This window comes from Podarcis bocagei (genome assembly GCF_964188305.1).
Source record: "Podarcis bocagei genome assembly, chromosome: 1".
Classification (NCBI taxonomy): domain Eukaryota; kingdom Metazoa; phylum Chordata; class Lepidosauria; order Squamata; family Lacertidae; genus Podarcis; species Podarcis bocagei.
In genome coordinates this window covers 95,397,858-95,421,664 of record NC_138125.1, presented here as the reverse complement: position 1 = coordinate 95,421,664, position 23,807 = coordinate 95,397,858, and the positions used below count along the sequence as shown (strand labels likewise).

Genomic DNA, 23,807 nt, shown 5'->3' with positions numbered 1-23,807 from the left:
AAAATATTCATATTGTGACCATAAAAGGCCTTGAATTGTGGTCATGTTAGAGGCAGTGAGTTTGTGCTTTTCAAATCTAATCAAAACCAAGAAGGCAATCCATGGCCACAGGGGATAAAACTTGAGGATGGAAGTCAGCACTCAAGCAAAGGGCAGTATACAGCTCCAAAGCACAGTACAGGCATAAACCTACACCAGCGCATATGAAATGACATACCTCCTCTCAATAGTTAATGTTGCACATAGCTACATTTCTGCAAAGGTCCACTGCAGTGGGGGTGGGATGTTTCTCAGCAATTTTTCTAAGTTTCAGTTCGTGATCTCCTGCTGAGTCAAGGATAATTGCGTTTGTGATATTGTATGCAATTTGGATATGGCTATCATTCAAAACCTCATTTTAAATATGCCCAGAAACCATTTTCCGCAACTGTTTAAAAACTAAAGAATGAAAAAAGACTTAGTTTGGGATGGTGATAAATCCCACCAGTATTTAAATTGAACACTTGGCTTCTAGATGTGAAAGAGATGCTTTCTTTTTTCTACATCACTGTGCACTCATTCTGGAAATAGAACAGGAGAGGCGCTGAAGATATCTCCAGTCTGATTGTTATGAGCCCTGAGGAAATGCCTTGGAGAAGCTGGTCAAACCAGGACGAGGGGTGGGATGAGCTCAAGCAGTTAGAGGCTGATGATCCCAGGAGGGGTGGGGTGGGGGAGACCCAGTGAGCCTTGGTGGGCTGTGTCAGGACCGGCAAGGTATCAGAGTAGTCAAGGGAGGTCATGGCAGGTGGTGAGTCTGAGGATTGACCTGTCACCAGGCTGGCCCACAACAGCTCAACCTGAAGCCCCTGCTCTGCCTCCTGCATTGCTGAGCTTTCCTCTCTACTTCCAGGCCTTCAGAGTTGACATCAGGTGACAAGTCTGGATCCTAGCCAGGACTGTCTCCACCTCCACAAGAGGTGCCCAGCCCACAAGAAGGACGTTTCATTTGCTTGCCAAGCCCAAATATGCTTTCTCACCCTTTATAATGGGAACCCAGAAGGATGTGTCAACTGTTGGATCAATGTTATAGCTTGCTTAGCTATGACTTATACCTGCGGTGCCTTTAATGCTTCTCTTGCCTTTGTATGGTACTAATTTGAGCACCCAAGTTTATTATTATTATTATTATTATTATTATTATTATTATTATTATTTTATTTTATGATTTTCAGTTATATACATTTCAATTGTTTCACAGTCATTTTAACATTTCAAAACTCTACTTCCTTCCTCCTCTTTCTGCAGTTCCTTAAATTTATTTTTTATCATTTCCTGCATATTCTAAATTAATTTATTATTTTATTCATCTACTTTAATTATATACTCTTATGAAACTGCAGGTTATTACAATAATCCTGCCAATGTCCTTAGCCCTGAAATAAATCATTTGTATATGGCCTTTCTGAAAGTCCCAGTCTAACAAGGGTTTAATCTCCAGGGGCTTTTTTCCTCCCAGTCCCAGAAATAATTTGGTTGCGGTCACCTTATCATTTAAGCTAGGCAGGCAAATATTTGTGTGGCTGGAAGTGAATTGTGTTCTGCTGACTCAGGGACAAGTGAATATAATGTAGGGCCACCATGAATTCTCAGTAATATCAGATCTTGTGTCTTGAAAACAAACTGTAACATATATCTTCTCCTTAACATTCCAATATCATATTTTTATAATATCTTTTAATGCTTCATCATTTCAGGTTCTATTAAGAAAGACGTGCACACTCATCCTCCTTGGTATGTTGTTCAATTCCCTCTACCCACATTTTGATTTTATCCTTTTAAGAAAATAAACAGTAACCTATCTTTGTATGCCACAAGTCTTTTGCATTGTTGAGTCCATATAGCCTAAAAATGGTTTACAAATTCCATAGGATCCCTCTTCTAATCTGGATATTCCACATGTGAGGAAGAGAATTTGGAGATAAATGCTTAATGGGGCTTCTGCTTCGATTTGTGTAGGTTCCTTATGCAATGTAGAATCCTGATTTTCCAAGGTTCTGAGTCTCATGTGGGGACCCAACCTAAGTACAGAAGGCTCCCTTCTTCAAACAGTCACCCTTCATGGAGGGTGATGGAAGGAGGGGTGGAACTAGCATGCTCCTCCCCACAGTCCTCACCTCTCAGGTGGACTATCCTATACTAGAAGAATGCCTGAATAAGGCTAGGATTTTCTATGGTGGGCTTCCTGACTCCTTGTGGATGCAGGTCATATAAGAAGTTTAGTGGAACCACAAGGGGTAGGGCTCTTTGGGTGGAATTTGCTCTGCCTGGCCTCCCTGCATCTGCCTGAATGTGTTTTGATATGAAATGCAAAGATACTGTGTTGGGTGCCCAGGGTTCAATCCCATGGATGCTACTCCCAAGGTAAGGAGAGCAGAGAGAAAAGCAGGGAAGCTCCCTTTGTTCCTAACCACAGTGAGAGGGCTGGACTGTTTGTTGGAAGACTGACCAGCCACAGCTGCAGTATGATGTTGGAGGCCAAGGATCTGTGCAGCCATGAAGGCTTGGATTGTCAGTCTTCCAACAAGCAGCACCACAGTGAGTTGATGCCTCTTGGGGCCTGCAAGAGGCTGATAGCTCACTGTGAGTATATGGCACATACTTTAAAAGTCAGGGTAGCAGGGCTGATTAGGACTGTGGCTGTGCCTTTAATGGCAGCAGATAATAGGATAGAGGAGATTTGGGGTGCTGTTCCTCCCTTTCTGTTCTATATATGAGGCCCTGAGACTTTAACAGTGGGGGTGTGAGTTATTACTAGCTGAGTGGTCAAAATGTACGGTTTAATAGTAGGCTTTTATTTGCTTCCCATTACCACAAACCCTCACACCATGGGCTCATGAAAGAACTGAATATTTCATAGTAGGCTCTTAATAAATAAATAAAAAGAATTTAAAACCCACAGCTTAGAATATTTTAAAACTCCATGAATCATCCATTTGGCCACGTGCTGTGAAGCTTATAATTATTATAGTTACTATTGATTACTGATAAAGTGCCTAAAATTGCAAGGTGCTGTGAAAAAATTACACCAGAAGGTGTACATTTTAAAGCTTTTTAGTTGCAGTAGAACAGCAGATAAATGGTGCAGCAAATGAAGTGCCTATTCAAGGTTTTATTTCATTAATGGATTTCTATGCCACCTTCAGCAAAAATCCCAGAGCTAAAACCAGTGACCCAAGGCACAGGAGGCTTATACATTTGCCTTACTCTGAGTCAGTCCTTTGGTCAATCCTAGTTCAGAGCTGTCTACTCTGACAGGCAGCTGCTCTCCAAAGTCTAGGGCAGGGGTAGACAGCATGGTGACCTTCAGACTACAAAATGCATCATACCTGACCATTGGCCATGCTGCCTGGGATTAACTGGAGTTGGAGTCCAATAAATCTGGAGAGTATCACACTGCCTATTCTGGTTTAAGACATAGGTCTCCATTTTGAAATCATTAAAGTGTAGGTGCTGAGGACTGAACCTTGGAACATTCTGCACTTTAAGCTATGGCTTCTCCTTATCCCTTGTAATGGATTAGTTGGTCTTGTAATAGATGTCCTATATCATTCATGTGGTAGGTGCAGGATTGAGTGCTTGAATGTTGTCCCTGCACATACAAGTAGCATGTCAGGAAGAAGGTTTGCACACTTTATATGGACTACAGCTCCTTCTTTTCTTTCTTTCTTTCTTTCTTTCTTTCTTTCTTTCTTTCTTTCTTTCTTTCTTTCTTGCACATAATACATATAGCCTGCTTTAAAAGAGATTAGTAAGCCATTTTAAAGAGATTTGAAGAAATGCATGCAAACATGATGTGAATTGTTCTGTGTACTTAATAAACTCCCCCCTCTCTTTAGCATGCCAACAAAATGCAGTACCTTTACAAAACCCACCATCACAACCAAAGCTATTGAAACGTCTGAGTTCAGAAAGGCCACTAGCAATGGAATTGCTAAAGAACTCAAATCCACTACCACAGAACTTTTGCTTGAACCCAAAGAAAGGCCAGCCGTAAAGAAAGAGATCCCTCTCACTTCCTCCAAAGAAGCCAAACAGAATCAACTGGAAGAGGTGAAGGAACCCCATATAGAGCCGCGTAAAGAGGAAGGGAAAGGTTGCAGAGTCCTGCAAAAAACATCAAGCACCATAACTCTACAGTCTGTTAAAGTACAAACTGGACCAAAGGCACAAGTGAAGGCAGCTTCCTCTGGGCAGGAAGATGATGGGAATAAGCCAAAGCAACCACTCACAACAGGCTGGCAGGCTGCCCCGTCTATCAGGCCAAGTGGTTTTAGGACTAAGGAATTAGATGACCGTGTTGGATTAAAGAAAAGCATAACTGATGTAAAGAGGGAGACTCAAGGGATCGCTCCCCAGTTTGAGTGTCGCCCACAAAGCCAAGAAGCACTCGAAGGAGAAGTGGTTACATTCAGATGCAAAGGTAAATAGGAGAAAGGCTTTGCCTACAGTTGCAACAGCAGCATTAGGTGGTAAAATACTGAGGCTAGTAGAAGGATCTGTACAACTTTGCAATGCAGGAGGGGCATCAGATTTGTGAATGCTTCTCCATGATGATAAAAACAAAAATGCATAAAACACCTCCCTCCAAGAAGAAAACTAGCAATATAGGGAACAAGCTGGACTAGTCCCCCTGACCCTGCTCAATTGGGGGGGGGGGGCGGTATTCAGAACTCCTATCTCCAACCTGCTGACAGAGAAGGGAGAAGGGAGTGCATGCATGTGGTTTCTCTCTCTGAGTGGTTTCACTGCATGTGTGCATGTGGTTGTGGTATGTGTGTGGTGCTAATTCAGGCATAGGCAAACTTGGCCCTCCAGGTGTTTTTGGGACTACAACTCCCATTATCCCTAGCTAACAGGATCAGTGGTCAGGGATGATGGGAATTGTAGTCCCGAAACATCTGAAGGGCCGAGTTTGCCTATGCCTGTGCTAATTACATCTTCCTTAAATTGGAAATGTACCCACAGGTCCCCAGAATGTTGGGGACCTGTGAACTGGATGTCCCATTGGATAGTTTCCACCATAATTTTCTATTGTTGCCTTAAGAATTTTCAAAACTAGATTTTCTCCAAAGTGTTGTGTCATGTGTCTTCCTGCTAAGAACACAACAACCCATTTCATTCTGCCCACTATATTCCAGCTTGATGAACTTTTTAGTTTGCTTAATGATGGGTGACCTCTGTCCTTTTTCAGTAACTAGAAGCGGGCTGGCTTCTATTTAAAGCATGAGTAGCTGTACTTTCTGGCCTTCACCCTTCTGGACCAGTGGTGGGTATGGCCAAAAGTGGGTGAAGCTACCCCACACTTTCATACCCATAGACACTTTTTCATGCACTCAACATATGTATGTAACATTAATATATTTTAGTCATAATGCACCTGTGATGAACTAGTTTCAGGGAAGCCCAAGGCAAATGTTGAATGGTTCAAAGAAGGATGCCAAATGGAAGCAGGAGATGAAGTCCAAATATACGAAGAGGATGGAATCCATTGTTTGTGTCTGAAAAAAACTCAGTTGGAAAACAGTGGGTCTTACCGCTGTACAGCCTCCAATGTTCAAGGCCAGGCTTCAACCAGGTGGATATTAACAGTAAAAAGTAAGTACATTTTGGGTGCATGATTGGCACAGATGATTGTTTCAGGACTTTGTGTCAGGGTGAGTGGGGAAAGGTTAAAGCAGTTTTGTTTAAATATAATAATTACAAAAACCTATGAAGCAAGTCATCCATAAGGGCCCACATGATACACATGATACCCACTTATTATGAGTTGGGTAAGATTTCTTGGAGACCTTGACTAATACATAACATGAATGATAGTTTCTTGATCTGGGAGTTTGGGCTGTGGGAATGTGCTGATTTGACCAGACCACTCAAGCGTTGGGGCCCTGCATATTTAAGAAATAAAAAGAGTGCTTCTTTATAACAATGCCAAGCAGTCATAGCTGCTCCACATTTAAAAATAACCTGGTAGGAGATAGCACTTATTTTAAAGTTTGTAGTGAAAACTCTATAATACACTTTTGGCTCTCAGAACAGTTAGTCAAAGGCTAGGCTTTCTATAAGCAATGAAAAATCAATATGTCCAGGGAAAAGAATGTGGATGATGGGAATAGACAGGGAGCAAAGTGTCAGGGGAGAAAGAGGTTAACAAGGGAAGCATTTAGCATCATCTCCCTCTTGCTGACACCAGCTTTTCTTTGTTGCGAAGCAACCCTCCTGAGGACACTTTGCAACAGAGGGCTCATGCAGACTTCCACTTGTACTGCCACTTTCCCCTGGGAAAACCCAATTTTTGCTGCTGAATTGAAGCAAACGTCCATCTTCAGATTGACATTTGCTTCGATTCAGCACTAACAAGCGGATTTTCCCAGGGAAAGTGGCAGGGCAAACAGAAAACTGCTCAGACCCATTCTTTCTAGGCATGGGACAAGCTGAGGTGTGGACGAACGCAGAGAAGGGGCTGTTGGTCTAATGATACCCATGACGACTGCATTGTTACCTATCATTTGGCTTTTATACATAATAGACTGCAACACTTTATGAAGCCCTTAACCAATGTGACCTGACATTTTGACAATGAAACTTTTAATTATGTATAGCTAGTAAAACACTTACTGTTTAGCTGTCTATTGTGGGAATTACTTTTCCATTCTGAAACAAGTTACTGGTGCTGGATTTTGCAAACCTCCTGTTTCTAGTGTATCTTCCTTTGCTTTGATTTGTAGGGCCCAAAGTGAAGGATGTCGCTCCTCATTTTTCCACCATTTTGAAGTCATGCAGTGTGAGTGAAGGACAGGATTTTGTGCTTCAGTGCTTAGTTGAGGGTACCCCTGTGCCTGAGATCACTTGGCTCCTCAATGGTAAGTCTTGGTCAGAAAAAAATGGCAGCCCAACTGTCTGTTTCTTGTAACATTGCTAACACTTTGGTTACCAGCATCTACATATGAGTCAGTGAGGGGGTGGCCAGGGGACTTTGATCGGAACATAGGAAGCAACCTTAAACTGACTTAGATCATTTTCCTATTTAGCTAATGTCAGGGAACTGCCATCAGAGCATCAGGTGGTGGAGGGACTCAGGCAGGATGAAAGAGACTCAACTGCTGAAGCAGGGACCAGCAGGGGGAGGAGTGGGTCTCTGAGGGAATGCGAGCAGGAGGGAGGGCTCAGGGAGGCTTCCAGCGAGAACAGTGGGGAGGTATCGGAGTCTCCCATAGGGAGACCCATACCTCGCAGGAAACTGTCACGCCGTGAGTCCAGGAGACGCGTTTCCGTTAAGGAACTTCTTTGCTGGAAACGCTTCCGCAGACAGCCACTGTCGGACTCTACTAGTGACTAGAGCAGACATGTCTGAGGAGCTCCGTCACACACGGAGGTTTGTGGGGGCGCACAAACTCTGAGGGAGCACGTTTTCACGCACAAGCAGCTAATCAAACCCTCACAGCAGTCCGACAGTCTTTGTACGCTGCCTGTGCAAGAGAAGGCATCATGAGCGAACCAACCGGAACCGGAGGAGCAGGGGCTGGAGCTGGTCCAAGCTTGGAAGATAGATACCGAGCGTTGGAGGTTCAACTGGCCCTGCAGACGGCGAGGCTGGAGGAGAGAAGGGCTCAGGATGCAGACAAGAAGGGGAGAGCCACTCAATTCCCCAGAAAGGTACCAGGATTGGTGCAGAAATTTGGGGGGGACCCCAAGGACTACCATGCTTTTAGGACAGAGATGCAATATGCCCTTAATGTGCAGTTCGATGAGTTCCCTGATGAGGAATCGCGAGTTGCTTTTGTAATTGGGCATCTTGAGAAAGGGGCTAGAGACTGGGTGCGACCCCTAATGGCAACGCACAATGACATACTAAAGGACACAATGAAGTTCTTTCGTGCAATGGATATCATGTTTTCCAGCGATATTGAGGAAGGGGTGGTGCGCAGACAGCTAATGGCTTGTAAGCAGGGGAGTCGATCTGTCCGTGAATATTGGACTGAGTTTACCATGCTGATTCACAGACTGAGTTGGGATTTATCGGCGGCACCCGTTCAAATGCTATTTGAAGAAGGTCTTTCTTCGGGGGTGAAAGACGAGCTGGCACGGAGCCCCAGGGCGGAGTCTATGGATCAGCTGACCAAATCTGCGCTGACCATAGGAGCGCGGCAGGAGGCAAGAGCCTTGGAGAGGCGGGAAGGGAGAGGGGAACGTTGGAAGGAGTTCCGCATTCCAGACATTCCTGAGCCAGCTTTCCCGCCGGCAGAGCCGATGGAAATCGGAACAGCGCGCGCGCGCGCATTTTCAAAAACCAGCGAGGGAGCTAAGAAGGAGGGAAAGGGCCCCCGGAAATGCTATCTCTGCCAACAGCCAGGCCACTTTGCCAGAGTCTGCCCCCAGAGGAAGGAATGGCAAGGGATGGTGGGAGCTGTTGAGGGGGGAGAAGAAGGGGGAGCGGAGCAGGTAAAAGCCAACGCCTGGTTGCCACAATTGGGGCACTGCAGCCAGGCCAAAGAGCAGTGAAAGTGCCCGTGCCAGAAGCTCCTCGACCTGCTCTAGTGATTGAAGTGTCGCTAGAGCTGCAGAATGGGCACCCCCTAAAAATAAAGGCGCTATTGGACTCAGGCAGCTCCTGCAATTTTATGAGCAAGGAGTTTGCTGCTGAACACCAGATACAGACCATCCCTTTAAGCAACCCCCTGCAGGTGACCACGATTGATGGCAGGGAGTTGTTGGGAGGAGGAGTCCGCTTGCAGACTGTCCCAATGATAATGAGGGTGGCAAGGCACACAGAACTGATAGCGTTTAATGTGGCCACCCTGGGAGGCGCTCCCATTATTTTGGGAATGAGCTGGCTAGCTCTACATGATCCGCTGGTTGGCTGGCATCAAAGAGTGGTGTCCTTTGGTTCAGCACATTGCCTAGAACACTGCAAAGGGGAGAAGGGTTCAGTAGGGGCCCAAGCCACCCTAGCAGGGACTGAAGTAATGGGGAAGGTGAAGGTACCACCACAGTATGCAGATCTCAGCGACGTGTTCAGCGAGAAGGAAGCTGACCAACTACCACCTCATAGACCCTTTGATTGTCAGATCAATTTACTCCCTGGAGCACAGCTTCCCGTGGGCAAGTTGTATGCCATGTCAGACAGGGAAATGCAGGAGTTGCGAGGGTTCATTGACAAGAACCTGAAGAGAGGCTTCATCAGAGAGTCCAAAGCCGCAGGGGGGAGCCCAGTGTTCTTTGTGGACAAAAAAAATGCAGACAAGCCGAGACTTGTATGTGATTTTAGGCGGCTGAATGCAGTGACTGAACCGGTGGCGTTCCCTATGCCCAGAATTGATGATATTTTGACCATGGTGAGGAAGGGAAAGATTTTCACAAAGCTGGATCTAAGGGGGGCGTACAACCTGATACGCATAAGGAAAGGGGATGAATGGAAAACCACCATGTTTACCCCTTTGGGGGCGTTTGAATACCTCGTTATGCCCTTTGGATTACAAGCAGGCTCCGCGTGTTTTCAATCTTTTATGAACCACGTGCTGGGCCCTTTGCTCTACAAGAATTGCGTTGCCTTTCTAGATGATGTGTTGGTGTATTCTGAGAATGAGGAGCAACATGTGAGAGACGTCAGAGAAGTGTTGAGCAGACTGCAAGCCAACAGGCTGTGGGTCAAACTGGAGAAGTGTCGGTTCCATACCAAGGAGGTGGAATTCCTGGGGTACCGCCTGTCAGACAAGGGATTGGCCATGGATCCCGGCAAGGTACAGGCAGTGCTGGAATGGAAAACACCCAAAACCAAGAAGGATGTGCAGAGGTTCCTAGGGTTTGGAAACTTTTATCGTAAGTTCATCCGCAACTTCGCCCATCTGACGGCGCCCATCACTGACTGTCTCAGCAGTAAGAAGAAGTTTGTATGGACGGCGGAGGCGGGGCGAGCGTTTGAGGAACTGAAAAGGGCCTTCGCCTCTGAAGAACAACTTCTGCATGTGGATTTACGAAAGAAGCTAAGGGTTGAAACAGACGCATCTGACAGAGCCATAGGGGCGGTGCTTCTTCTGCAGCCGGGGAAGGAGGAGTCGGAGTGGCGTCCGTGTGCCTTCTTCTCGCGGAAGCTGAACAAATCCGAGAGGAACTACACGGTGTACGACCGAGAACTGCTTGCTATTCATGAGGCGTTCCGGAGATGGAGGCATCTGCTAGTTGGTGCACAACATAAAGTGCAAGTGTGCACGGACCATAAAAATCTAGAGTACTGGAGAACGGCGCGAGTGCTCAACCAAAGGCAGTTGAGATGGGCCCAAGAGTTCTCCAAATTTAACTTTGAGATTTGTTATGTGCCAGGCCCAGAGAATGTTAGGGCGGACGCTCTCTCACGCAAGCCTGAATATTTGGAGGGGGAGGGAGCACCCGAAGAAACCCATATCATTCCAGAGGACCGCTGGGTGTGTGGGGCGACTTTGGTGGGGCAAAGGGAATTGGTAGAGGGTACGGTGCAGGATGCATACGCCCAGGGGAAACTCAGGGATCTCAGAGGGGAGGAAGACAAACCCGGTGGTTTTGAGGAGAGAAATGGGGCATTGTATTATAAGGGAGCGTTATATATACCTGAAGGGGAATTGAGGGAGAAAGTACTCAAGCAGCTGCACGATAGCCCCACAGCAGGGCACTTTGGGCAACACAAAACCATGTGGCTGGTTACCAGGGAATTTTGGTGGCCCAAGGTCAGGGAAGATGTGCGGGAGTATGTGAGAGGGTGTGAACAATGCCAAAGAGCCAAGGGGGAGAGGCAGGCGCCGGCTGGTTTATTAGAGCCACTGCCCACACCTGAGAGACCGTGGGAAGCAGTGGCAATAGATTTCATGACTGATCTGCCAAGGTCTAGAGGGAAAACAGCCATCATGGTTGTAGTAGACCTGTTAACTAAAATGGCCCACTTCATAGCCTGCTCACATGCGGTTACAGCAGAAGAAACCGCCAAATTGTTTGTAGAGAATGTGTTTAGGTTGCATGGCGCCCCCTTGAGGGTGGTTTCAGACCGAGGGAAACAATTTACTTCCAGGTTCTGGAGGAAGCTCATGAGCTTACGGCATGTAGAGGTTAATTTCTCGACGGCCCGTCATCCTGAAACCAACGGGCAGGCGGAAAGAGCAAATGGGGTTCTCCAACAATATTTGAGGTGTTATGTTAATGACAGAGAGAATGATTGGGTGGAGAAGCTGGCGTTGGCAGAATTTGCCTACAACAATGCAGAGAACGTGTCCACGGGGATGAGCCCCTTTTTGGCTAATCACGGGTGCCATCCCAGAGCCTTCCCAGGGGGGGAGGGGGAGAACTGGAGCGTTCCAGCTGCAGAACAGTTCGTGGAAGAAATGGAAGCGATCCATCGCCAGCTCCAACTCAACTTAAACAGGGCTAAGGAGGAATATAAGAGGCAAGCAGACAAAAACAGAAGGGAAGGTGAAAACACCTGGGTTAGGGCAGAGGATGTCAATGACGAGGTTTTAATAGAGACTTTTCATCAGAGGTTCCCACGTAAACCTCAGCCTGTAGCGAGGTTCCGAAGGGAATACTTTGCCACCACCGACGAGGAAGAGGAGTTGGAGGGGTTCCCAGATTCTGAAGAGGAGGAGGATTCAGCTGGCCAGGACGACGATCGATGGAGAGAATTGTTCGAGACGTCAGAAGATGAGGAAGATTCGTTTCGGGGTTTTAGCCCTTCACCTCCCAGGGGGGAGGAATTGGGAGGGGGTGAGGGGGGCCCTGGAGGGGAGGTGGATGTCAGGGAACTGCCATCAGAGCATCAGGTGGTGGAGGGACTCAGGCAGGATGAAAGAGACTCAACTGCTGAAGCAGGGACCAGCAGGGGGAGGAGTGGGTCTCTGAGGGAATGCGAGCAGGAGGGAGGGCTCAGGGAGGCTTCCAGCGAGAACAGTGGGGAGGTATCGGAGTCTCCCATAGGGAGACCCATACCTCGCAGGAAACTGTCACGCCGTGAGTCCAGGAGACGCGTTTCCGTTAAGGAACTTCTTTGCTGGAAACGCTTCCGCAGACAGCCACTGTCGGACTCTACTAGTGACTAGAGCAGACATGTCTGAGGAGCTCCGTCACACACGGAGGTTTGTGGGGGCGCACAAACTCTGAGGGAGCACGTTTTCACGCACAAGCAGCTAATCAAACCCTCACAGCTAAGTATTGCCTGCACTGACTGGCAGCAGCTTTCTGGCATCTGAGATCGCGAAGCGCTGCCACCAGTTGGTGTACAGAGCTAGATGGACCAATGGTTTGACTTGCTTTAAGGCATCTTTCTGCATTCTTATCAATAGAAGGTAAACACAAGCTGTCTGAGATTAGCAGAGCAGTTCAGGGCAGATTTTTCCAAAAAGACTGCTATCCCATCACAGTTGCCTACAATATGTGGCACAACTAAGATCTGGCAAGGCGTTCTGGAGCGGGGAAAGAAAACATATTTGCTGCTGTTTTGAAGATTGTCCAGTAGAGGGTGTTTTGTGACAAGGCTGCATTTTCGTTGTTTGCTTGTATGGCCATTAGCTTTATTTCAACAGAATGCAGATTTTAGGAAATGAGATTGAATGTTTCCTTAGTATATATGGTTTATTTCATAAGATTTACAAAAAGATAAAACAATAAAATCAATAAAAAACATACAAAAGTTAAAATACTAAAAACAAATAAAGATTAACTCAATTTTCTAAGCATCGGGTTAGGCTTGCCTTAACAGGAATGTTTTTAGCAGGCGCTGAAAAGAATACAGTAAAGGCACATTCTTGATCTCAGTAGGCAGGGAGTTCCAAAGTTCTTGTGGTTGATTATCAAGAAAAGTGAATATAGTACCGTATCTTCTCATTCCCTCTATTTCCTGTATAAATCTTTGGTTAAAAGGTATGTTCTTAATTACCAGAAGCACCCTGCAGTCAGTGCTGACTACTATCCAGGGGAAGATCATACCCTCACTGTATGCAGCACTGTGGAGAAAGCCCCTTCTCTGCTGGGCATCTGCAGGCCATGATACAGTTAACAGGGCCTCCTATTGGTGATTGCAGTAATCTGGCTAGTTTCTTAGGTACACATATTGATCTAAAGTTGTTATCATAGGGTCAGCAAATCTTCTTAGCTATGATCTTTGCTTTAATGGACAGAATGCATCTTATCTTCAGTGAGTGCCCTGCTGCATCTACACATCTGATGGTAGAGGTGTTTTACTGAATATTTTGATACTTATCCCTTTTGTGAGAAGGAGCAGCTCAGTGGTAGAATGCAGGAAATCCCAGGTTCAATTCCCAGCCTCTCCAGGTAGGTCTGGGAAAATTCCCCATCTGAAATCCTGAAGAGCCACTGCCAGTCAGTGTAGACAGTGCTGAACTAGATGGAGCAAGTGTCTGACTCATTAATTGTGGACTGTGTTTAGTTTATATGCATTTATTCAAATCTATAGGTTTTCTGGTTACAGAATTCCAGACAATTTCTTGTAAACATTGAGGAATTGGCTCCCTGAAAATAAAGCCCACTGAGTCCAGTTGCAGTCTTTCTTAAGTAGTCCTATTCTTAAGGAATACCACTAGCTGCCTAGAACTGCCACTTGCTGCCTTGCATCCCTACACAGAGGCTTTTATTCAGACATAACACAGCTTTGCAGATCATGGTTTGTGAGTGGCTGCCAAAACAGGACGTAAAACCATGATTTGAAGCTGATTTGCACAGTTTGTTTTAACTGTAGATATGTCTGAACTCATAAATTGTTCACACATCATAATGAAGGCTGGTGCACCACAGAGGTGAGAATGAACTGAATGAATACTTAGCAGAAGGAAAACAAACCAGGCAAGAAATTCTGCACGTGGTTTCTTTGCTCTGTGTGTTCGGATGTTCAAATGATAGGGTCAGTTCTTGACTATGATTCGCACAAAGCATAGTTTTGCGTAATGTCTGAATTGAAGCAGAGGTAGTTTGTTCGGAGAGTGGTGCATTGCAAACTTTTAGAGTTCATGAAAATCCTATCACTTGGCCATTGTGCCCTTTTGGGGTTGGCACCTTGGAAGGCAAAGCTTCTCTGATCAATGACCTTCATTTATACTGGTTATACTGGTTATATATTATGTCCCATATCACAGACAGCATTTTGCTCTTGTCCTGCTTGTAGGCTTTCTGTAGGCATCTGGTTGAGAGGAGAGAATGCAGAACTAGATGGATGTGTGGTCTGATTCACCTTGGCTTTTCTTGTTCTTACGTTTTTGATGTAGACCTATGTAGACCTACCCTACAATGGATGCACCCATCAGCTGCCCTCCAAATTTATTTTGTACAATAATTTGTGTCTTTATTCTTCCACATATTCTGTACTATGCTTGTTGAGAAGGTCTAATGGGGAGAAGGACAGTTATTTGAGTAACTAGCTTTCGAACCATTTAGGGCTTTGGAAGCTACAGATTAAAACCTTAGCCCCAATTGTAAGCCGGCAGGCGGTGATGGCTTTCAGCAACAGAAGTTTAAGAAACATGGAAATGTGAAGTGAAAACAGGGACATTATGTATTATCTGAAAGACATAAACATGTTACTTCCATTCCCAGCTCCCAGAACTGGCCAGTAATTCTCATCTCTCTCACTTCTGATCTTGATACATAACTGTTTATACATCACTTGGAAACAGACATGGGCTAGCTTATAAACTGTAGTTAAACTCTGGGATTTCTTGCAGCTTTTCAGCATATACCTTCTAGAAAAATAATTTTGCTTAAGGATTAAGTTAGCTAATTGTAATATCCTCATGAATGCAAACAATCTGCTTCTCTCTGTCATGGAAGGATACATTGCAGGAAAGGATAGCTGTCCATAACCAAATAAAGGAGAAAGTTGCATTCCTTGTCCATGACTGTTAGTTCCAGGCATGCTTAATGGTGTTCATGGCGAAATGGTGAACAGTACAGTTGCAGTAGTAAGCTTGGTGTTTGGAATTTCCATATTACATTAGACTCTGATCCAGTGGTCATTTAGATTGGATAAACGTCAGTTTATTTTAAAGAAGGGTCCATAATGCACAGAAGGCACTTGCCTGCTGGGCCAAAGAGGTTCCCCACCACTGCCCTAAAGCCTGGGCAAAGAAGTCTATCTTGATCTGATGCTGAAAACAACAACAGTGGTACAAGACATGCCTTGGAGGGAAGGACATTCAAACACTTTGGAGCCACAACAGAGAAGGTCCTTCTGCATCTTCGTTACATCTAGGTTGGCTTACTGCAGCTTCCTCTAAATGGTGGTATCTTTAGAATGTCTTTGGAAGCTTGATTTGGTCCAAAATGTAGTTGCAAAGATGCTGGTGGATGTTTGTCCATATGATCATGTTACACCCACCCTACAATAGCTGCTGTGGTTCCAGTCTGCTTTCATGCACAATTGAAAGTGTTGCTGAGCACTTCCAAAGCTCTCCCTGGCTTACGCCCAACATACCTTAAATAATTACCTCCTCCCATATCATCCTGCCCACTCTCTAGAATTAGAAGGTGAGGCCCATCTTCGTTCCCTTCCTAGAGTAGCACAGCTGTATGAAACAAGAGAGAGGGACTTCTTGGTGGCAGCGGCCAGATTATGGAACATACTGCCCATGAGGTATGCTTGGCTGCCTCCCTAACTGTTTGACACTGGCTACTGAAGACCTCTGTATTTCAGCAGGCTTTTTTGACATGGCAGATAAGCTTATACTATTTTAAACTGCTAACTTTGTCTCTCTTTGTAAATGTTACGCACCCACACCACACAACTATTGCATGTTATAATGTATATTTATGCTAGAAGGGGGGTGTAAATGTGCTACAAACATACATCTACATCAAAAGGTTGCCATGAGGCTAACATGCCACTCTGAGTTATTTGGAGGAAGGCCAGAAAACAAGTGAAACTAGTGAAACAAGATTTCATGTTAAGGAGACAGAGGGCTGTATACGAATCTCTGCATGTTTACATATGTATGTAAAATCTCTGCTTGGTGTGGACTTTACGCATAATAATTCACAGTGGGCATTTCTATAAGTTATTTAACGAAATGGTACAAAGAGTTGAAGTTAGCTAAATGACTGATCCTATTGGAAACTTCTTTTGCATTTCAAATCTGTATAAATGGATCCCTGTGTGACTGAGAAGCATTTAATCCTTGACTCTAATGAAATGGTAAGGCAATGAGATGCGCTTTAAAGCTAGCAACTGGCGATTTACGAAGTATGGGTTGGTAACTGGGATGTTCAACAATTTCTTGATTCTCTCTCTCTCTCTCTCTCTCTCTCCCCCCCCCCCCCTCACTTCTCTAGATCGGCCTATTCAGTATGCACATTCTGCCTTTGAAGATGGACTTGCAAAACTGACTGTTCAAGATGCCTTACCAGAAGATGATGGGGTGTATACTTGTTTGGCAGAAAATAGTGCTGGAAGGGCATCCTGCAGTGCTCAAGTTACTGTCAAAGGTGAGTGCCCATCTTACTTACAGCTTAGAAGAAGCAAATATGGATTAAATTGAAAGCAGCAGCTTTGGCCCTTTTTATTGGCTTATAAGAGATTGCATGGTGTAATTGATGATGCGGTGTGGTGATCAGATAGAATCCTGTTGTATCTTGGGAGTTTGGCTGATACATCTTCATACGTCTTGGGCCACTTATGAAATTGACAGCATATTTTGAAGCGATAAAAAATGATTTCTGTATGCTTACTGATTGAAAAGCCCTTATCTACATATTGACCTTATTAACAGCTCTCAGTCAGCTTGATAAATTTTCATTGCTGAAACAGGGAACCTTGGGCATCTTTGATTGGAATTGCCTTTTTACAGATCATTTTATTTCTTTGCAGGTTTTATTTTCAGTGCTACTTAAAAGTTGAAATTATAATGCAGGGAAGAGTGTGATCAGCAATGATAATTTGAGAAAGAATGACTCAGGCCTGATGGTAGAGGCTAGAATAGTTTCTCTTGCACTCCATTTTTAAAAATTCTTTTACATTTTGTAGGTTGAAATTAGAATGTTTAAGTTTAATATCTTAGTCCTATTTCGGAGCTCTCATGAACTCTCCCATCCAGACAGACCACACGTAACCAGAGATACCACTGTCGTTTTATTTGTATGCCGCCTTTCCAAACCATGCTCAAGGCAACTTACAACATGAAAAAATACATAATTACAACATAGAAAAGTAGTCATAATAAATAAAACATCAAAAAATACACAGGCAAATTGAACACTTGCCAAATAAATCCTAATACGATTTAAAATAAACAAAAAAATTAAAAAGGCTCCTTCACGAGTCGGGAGGGCGCTGACGGTACCAGCCGAGTCCCCATGTCCACGGGCTCCGTGCCCGTGGTTTTTGAGGGTCCCCGCGTCGCCGGCGCGGTAGGACCCAACCCCTGCCGAGCAGACTCCCTCCGGAGCTCGGAGGGAGTCCGCCATTCGGCGATGGCGCCAACCCGGAAGTCCCCAGCAGCCTCAGCTCTTGCAGCTGTAGTCAGTAAGGCCCCACCCTGCCAGGCCAGGTGGGAAAAGTCCTGCAAGGCAAGGAACAGGTTTTCTAGGGCTGACAACGAAGATCATGTGTTCTCAAACTACTCTGGTTGGTCTTCCATTCATGTGTTGCTGTTTTGAGTGAATCAGCACTGTTCATGTGCCACCACTTGGGGGGAAACCAGCACACACTTCCCAACCACATTATGGCTAGCCAGTCATACAATTAAGCAAACCAATGCAGTTAAACAGAACTTAATCTAATCTAATGAGAACCTCCTAGACCACCTAAGGCTATTCAGGGCTTTTTTTCAGACAGAGCTCACCAGAGGTCAGCTCCAGCCCCTCTCAGGTGGATGCCATTGCCATTCTAAGAGAACAAGTTATTGGTGAACTCGGGCACCTCTTTTTCTAGAAAAATAGCACTGGATGTCACAGAATATACAACATGAACATTTGGCCTAAACCTCCCACCCACCTGTCAATCACTTGCCATCATATGGCTTCAGGCACAGGACATGTAAACCTGCCGGGCCAAACTGACATGAGCTCCCGGTTCTTCCTTTTCAACCACTAGTAGAATTCAGAACTTGAAAATTTGGCACCTTCTCCTGTCATCTTGCGGTGACCAAAAAAGCACCAAATCAATAAAGCACTGGACTATAGCTGGAAAAGAAGAAATAGTTCACTTAAGGGCATGTTCCCAGTGTTTCCTTTGCTGCCATTGCCCCAGTTGCATTCAGCCGATGGCTGCAAAGGAAGAATCAGGAGCATACTTAGATTGTGCTCCTCATTCGCCCTTTACAAGCTGTGAATCACCTGGTCATGTGATGTTGTGTGATTGACAGCCTTGCTCACCAGTCAGTGTTCCATGGAAAGTTAGCTGGATCCAGTCCTTCACCCCTGGTATAAGTCATCTGTATGTTTCAGTTGACCCTACCCAAATTTACCTGGTGCTGTTCTGAGTAGAGTTTGTTTCCTGGATTTTTGGTGTGCTTTTTATGTCAGTCTAGTTATAGGGATACATAGACTAAATCGAGAGTATTTTTTACAGTAATAGACTTAAGTATTTTAAATGTATTGAGAGCCATATGTTTAATATTTTAACAGATTTAGGGCATCCTGTTAAAACCTCATTAGATTGCATTTGGATTCTATTTTTGCTGTCTCAGATTGAGATAAATGTGGATTTTTGTGCTGAAAATAGGCTTGAAACTGGAATTGAAGCTTCAAAAATCTGTGCACATATTCCTCCCATATCTTTAAAGCTCCCTAAAGAGTACTTGTGGTATAACACTGTATAATATACAATGTGCTACTACTCAGGGCTTTGGCTTCCAAGGGTTGGGGAATAAGCACCCACAAATCAGAACACAGATACAAAGGGATAATATACTTGAAGTGTTTCTCTACTATGTGACACATTTCTGTCCCACAAATAACATTCCCATGTCCAATGAAATATCCCATTTGTTGGGGTCACAGAGAGCTGAAATTGATTTTTTGCCCCAGCACTTTTTGCCATGTTTTAATTTTTGTAAGAGGCAGAAGAGAAATAATGAGTAAACCTTTGGTGTTAGAATTTGATGACAAAGATTTGCATAAGACTGGTATTTTAATCTTAACGAAGAAAGTATTAAGCAAATTCCTATCAAAGAGCATTACAGTATATTCACCCATTACACTTTTAGATGTATTCACCTAATTTCAAAAGTCACAAGACAGTTGGGGTCTGGCTAAGACTGTCTGAGGTTTGTGGTTATGTAATGTGTGAAGTACTATCAAATTATCTTATGATACTGCAGAACCTTTATCATTTGAAATTTGGTATCAGAATCCTTGTATCTGAATTTGTTGTGCCCTTTCTCCTGTATTATATCCGTGTGAACAGCATTTGTACCTGCCAGATGTCTTCTTTGATCCTTTTGGATATGCATTGCTTAAATTAAGTATGTCTGTGTTTGATATTATCCCACAGAGCTTGTGATCACAGCCACCCAAGAGATTAATATTTTATCACCATCCAAGAGATTAATATTTTTGCTCATCAACTCTCCTGACCACCACCACCATTCTACCCAAATCTTCCTTCCAGGTCACATTTTTTAAGCAAACACAGAGTGGGGAATCCATGTTTGCTAGTGCAATGCATAACACTGCCCTGAAGGAGATTATACAGTGACTGCTTTTTCTTTTTAATTTTACAGTTACAGTGGCCTTAAAAGTACCTGTTGCTTTTTCACAGCTGCTGCTTTATTTCTGTTACATTACCTTTTTGTCATTTAATTCAAAGCGGTGTGCATAGGGTTCCCAGGCAATCTCCCACTCAGTGATTGACCAGCCCCAGACCTGCTTAACTTCAGTAAGGTGTCTGCTTCAGACTATGCCCTGGGACTTTAATGTATAAATCATTTTGCTTTCAGACACCTTGGTGATGAATAAGTTGTAGCAGCAGCATCTGCTGACAGGATTGGGGGAAGTTTACCTGCTGCTAAGTGTCTTTAAAGTGGCCCACACATTTTTCCCCTGCAGAAATCTTTCAGAGCTTTCCTTGTTCTTTTATTATTATAAAAGAGAACAAGAACTACTGAACTAAACCAAGGGTTTTGACATTAACTGTCTTGTAAAAGGCCCATATAAGCAGCTTGTAAACGAAATGGAAAATAACATAAAGAAAAGAAAGCATGCCTTTATAAATTCCATGGGATTATGGGATCAAGTTCTAAAACTGAAAGCATATTATCAGCACAAAAGGAGATGTTCTGTCAAATGGATGTAAAAATAGCTTGTGTGTAAAGTGCTATCTTTACCCATCTTCCTGCTACCAGGAGTATGACCATCCCTACACTGCATATCCATGTTACATTGTGTTTTTGGAGGTGTTACATACAACCTGGTTAGCAGTTGTGTTGCCCAGATCTGGGTCATTTTATGCTATAGTATGCTATAGACTAGGGTCTCATCCAATGGGGAGCCCTTATTCTGAAGTAGTGCATGAATGGCAGCTCCATATACTGTGTTCCTTTTCAGTTTCCTGCAGCTCACAACATGATGTATTATATCTCTACATACGACAAGTTAGTAGGGCTTTGTTCATAGTTGTGGCCTGCATGAGAGCAGAAGCTTGACCTAGAGTATAATTTTTACTTGCCCCACATCAGATGTCATATATCATGTTAGATCTACTGCAGCTCGGCCTGACTTCACCGAAATGGTCTTGTGGGCCACATGGGGAGCTTCATTACGCCTGAGGTTCGGGCAGCATGACCAGTTCTGCTTCACCGAGCACCAAGCCTGGGTGCACCACAGGGCATCATGTAGTGAATTGAGCAGAATGGAAGGTGAGAGGTGGTGGGGGTACCAAATTTTACCATTGCACAGGGCACCATTGAAATTTGAAAGCCCTGCCCTGCCAGAAGGTCAGAGGTTCCTCACTCCTGGAGTAGATGATGGCTGGAAAAGAATATAATTTCCTTGTATGTGTGGATTTGTTTGTGCACCTTTGTGCTCAAATATTGCATTTATACAAGAAGGCTTGGTGTTGTGACCTAGGGTTCATCCCATTAATTCTCACAACGATTCTTTTAGGAAATAAGGCTGGGAGGTAGTTTCTTTCTCAGTGAAAGAATTCAGCAAAGAATTGAATTGTTGTATCCCTTATCCAAGATTCTAATTCTTATCTCCTGCACCACACTGGGTCTCTGTTGAAAGATCTCATGGGTCTCTGGAAGGATACTGCTCCACAATGGGGGCTCTGTCTCCATTTATATCGCCTTTCTCCTTGACATAATGCATATTGTGCATACCTGTTGTGCTTTAAGTATGTTATTTTTACTCATTCATGCATTCAAGGGTGCACTGTGCATGGTTCAAACGCAACAAAATATGAAGTGATACAATGATTTTATTCTCATCAAATGAGACTTTCTCTTATTGATGGGATAGCATTCACACGCTACATTGAGCAGTTTGCATTTTTGTCATAGTTATAGATTTATTTATTTTTGTTACTGCTTTTCATCTGGTAGCAGTTGCCCCTGGGTGAGGAGCCAAGTAGCACAGATCACATCCCCAGGCTTGCAAGGATGCCATTGTACTCTCCAACACTTTCCTGATGAGGGAAAGATCTACACCATGAGGGATGTTGTTTGCACTGTACTTTCTTCTTCTTACCTTCTTTACCTTCAAGGCTAGAAGCCAGGGAGTGGCCACAGATATTTATATAGTCTACCCGCATTAAATGTTTGTGTTGGGTAGCCATAGTCCTCATAATCTGATTATAGCAACCATTCATTGACCAGCAGGCAAGCAGATTAGAGTCACCTGAAAGCTTTTCCCCTGAGAGGCTGCTGTGACCAGTTTATCACAGCAAGAGAGGAGAGAGACATTGCTTGCAAAACCTGTTTCAGGAGCAAAATACAACTTGGTGTTTTCAGGTAGGCTTCCCTTCTGGATGTCTTGGAGAAGTGGGTTTATTCTTGTGTTTGTTTATAGCACTGCAAAAGCATGTTGCTTTCTTGAGTGGCACGCTAAATCAAAATTCTGTGTATATATGTTGTAAATTAATGTGCACTGATTTTTAAAGCAACTCTTGAATATGTTTAGAGATTAAGGGATAGCATGTATGCGTGAGTGTCACACCTATTATGTAGGAGGGGGATTATTGGTTTGTTTTTGTTTTATTATGTATTTTGTGTTGTCATACTGTCTTTTTTATTGTGAACTACCTTGTGAGCTTCAGGTGAAGGGCAGTTTACAAATAATACAATTATTATTATTATTATTATTATTATTATTATTATTATTATTATTATTATTATTATTATTTTACTATTAGTTTCTGTCATCTGCCAGTGTTCCAGGACCATCCAGAATGCAAAACATTATGTTGCATGTTACTTTTTGAAGTAATGCAATTTATGGAGAACACTCAGCTTAATCTGACCATTCATGGGAGCACTTGACAAGTCTGCCTTAAGATAATTACACTAATAATAATAATAATAATAATAATTAATAATAATAATAATAAATTATTATTATTTATACTCTGCCCATCTGGCTGGGTTTCCCCAGCTACTCCTATTGCTTCACCTTACAACCAAACAATGTAAGGAGGTGCATTTGATCATACTCAACACTAAAGCATGATAGCAGACCCTGTAGTTGTAGCCTTCATTCATACAATAACTCAAGTGACCTGTGTAATTATCGCATGGAAAATGGCAACTTGCTGTTATGTAAACTGTGCAAACATGTTTGAGGCTGCATTTTGTTTTCTCTGTGTATGAGTGAGTAACTGCCATATGTCGACACACTCATGCGTCAAAAGGCTTTGTTGTATATTGACAATGCTCTCTTGGAAAGCAGCTTCTTACATTTATTTAATGTGCACGTCTAAGCATAATGTGAGAATAAGTTGTGTAATGAAGCGCTATGGCATATAGATATGGGAGTTGTATATAAGAATACACCCTTAGTTTCTGACAATGAATTTTCTATTCTATGTTTGTGGGGAAGGTGTGTGCATGTGTACAAATAGACACTGAAATAGTAGTTGCACTATTGTTGTTGCTGTTTGCTTTTCCCCTCCATTGAAGTGGGCCCAGATGCTCACTGTGATAAAGAGAAATGCATATACATTCTAATGCTGGTTTAGTTATCAGTCTTGCCTGTCCTCCAATCTTTGGAGGAGCTACTTTGCCTTGGAGTTTTTTGTTTTTTTTTAGCATTGATTCCCTTGAACATTTCTTTCCTTAAAAAAGAAATTGCAAAACATTTCCAAGGATTATGGTAGGTGAGGTGGTTCATGATGTCCAAAGGCTTGCTAGTCATTGTTATTCTCAGCTGAAGTGCCTGGCACACTGCAAAAACTGGCTTTCCTTGAGCTTAACCTGGGACATGAAGTTGCATCTTTTGATGAATGCACTTCCAGAATTGCTCCACTGCTCAAATTTTGTTTCACTTGTATTTACCTTTAGCGTGTATAACTTTCATAAAGTGAGCAAAGTAGCCATATAGAACTTGCACACACCTACGAAGGACCATATAATGGATGCTTCTAACCCTATAATTACAGCGGAAGCTTGGAAGTAGTTCAAACTAGCAGTACCAACATGCTTCTTTGTAAATCTTAGTAAACCTCTTTCCATTATCATATTCCAACATTCATATGTTTTACTGGCAGTTGTGTGTAATTTCATTACCTGAAAGACAGAGTACAGTACAAACTTTGAAATAAATAGTTACAAAATAGCTGAGGTCCTAGTTTAGTTGAAAGCCTCAGGCCT

At 43.6% G+C, this 23,807-nt stretch overlaps 1 protein-coding gene across 7 annotated transcripts in view; it reads left to right on the top strand.

The window, feature by feature from the left end:
- MYLK (myosin light chain kinase) overlaps positions 1–23,807 on the top strand; it is a 181,723-nt gene that overhangs the window by 71,846 nt on the left and 86,070 nt on the right. For all 7 annotated transcript variants that reach the window (XM_081188192.1, XM_081188193.1, XM_081188190.1 and 4 more), the window contains 5 exons: positions 1,737–1,773; positions 3,879–4,462; positions 5,434–5,637; positions 6,768–6,902; positions 16,336–16,488. In XM_081188192.1, the coding sequence (XP_081044318.1) occupies positions 1,737–1,773; positions 3,879–4,462; positions 5,434–5,637; positions 6,768–6,902; positions 16,336–16,488 (1,113 nt within the window). The remainder of the gene's footprint in view (positions 1–1,736; positions 1,774–3,878; positions 4,463–5,433; positions 5,638–6,767; positions 6,903–16,335; positions 16,489–23,807) is intronic.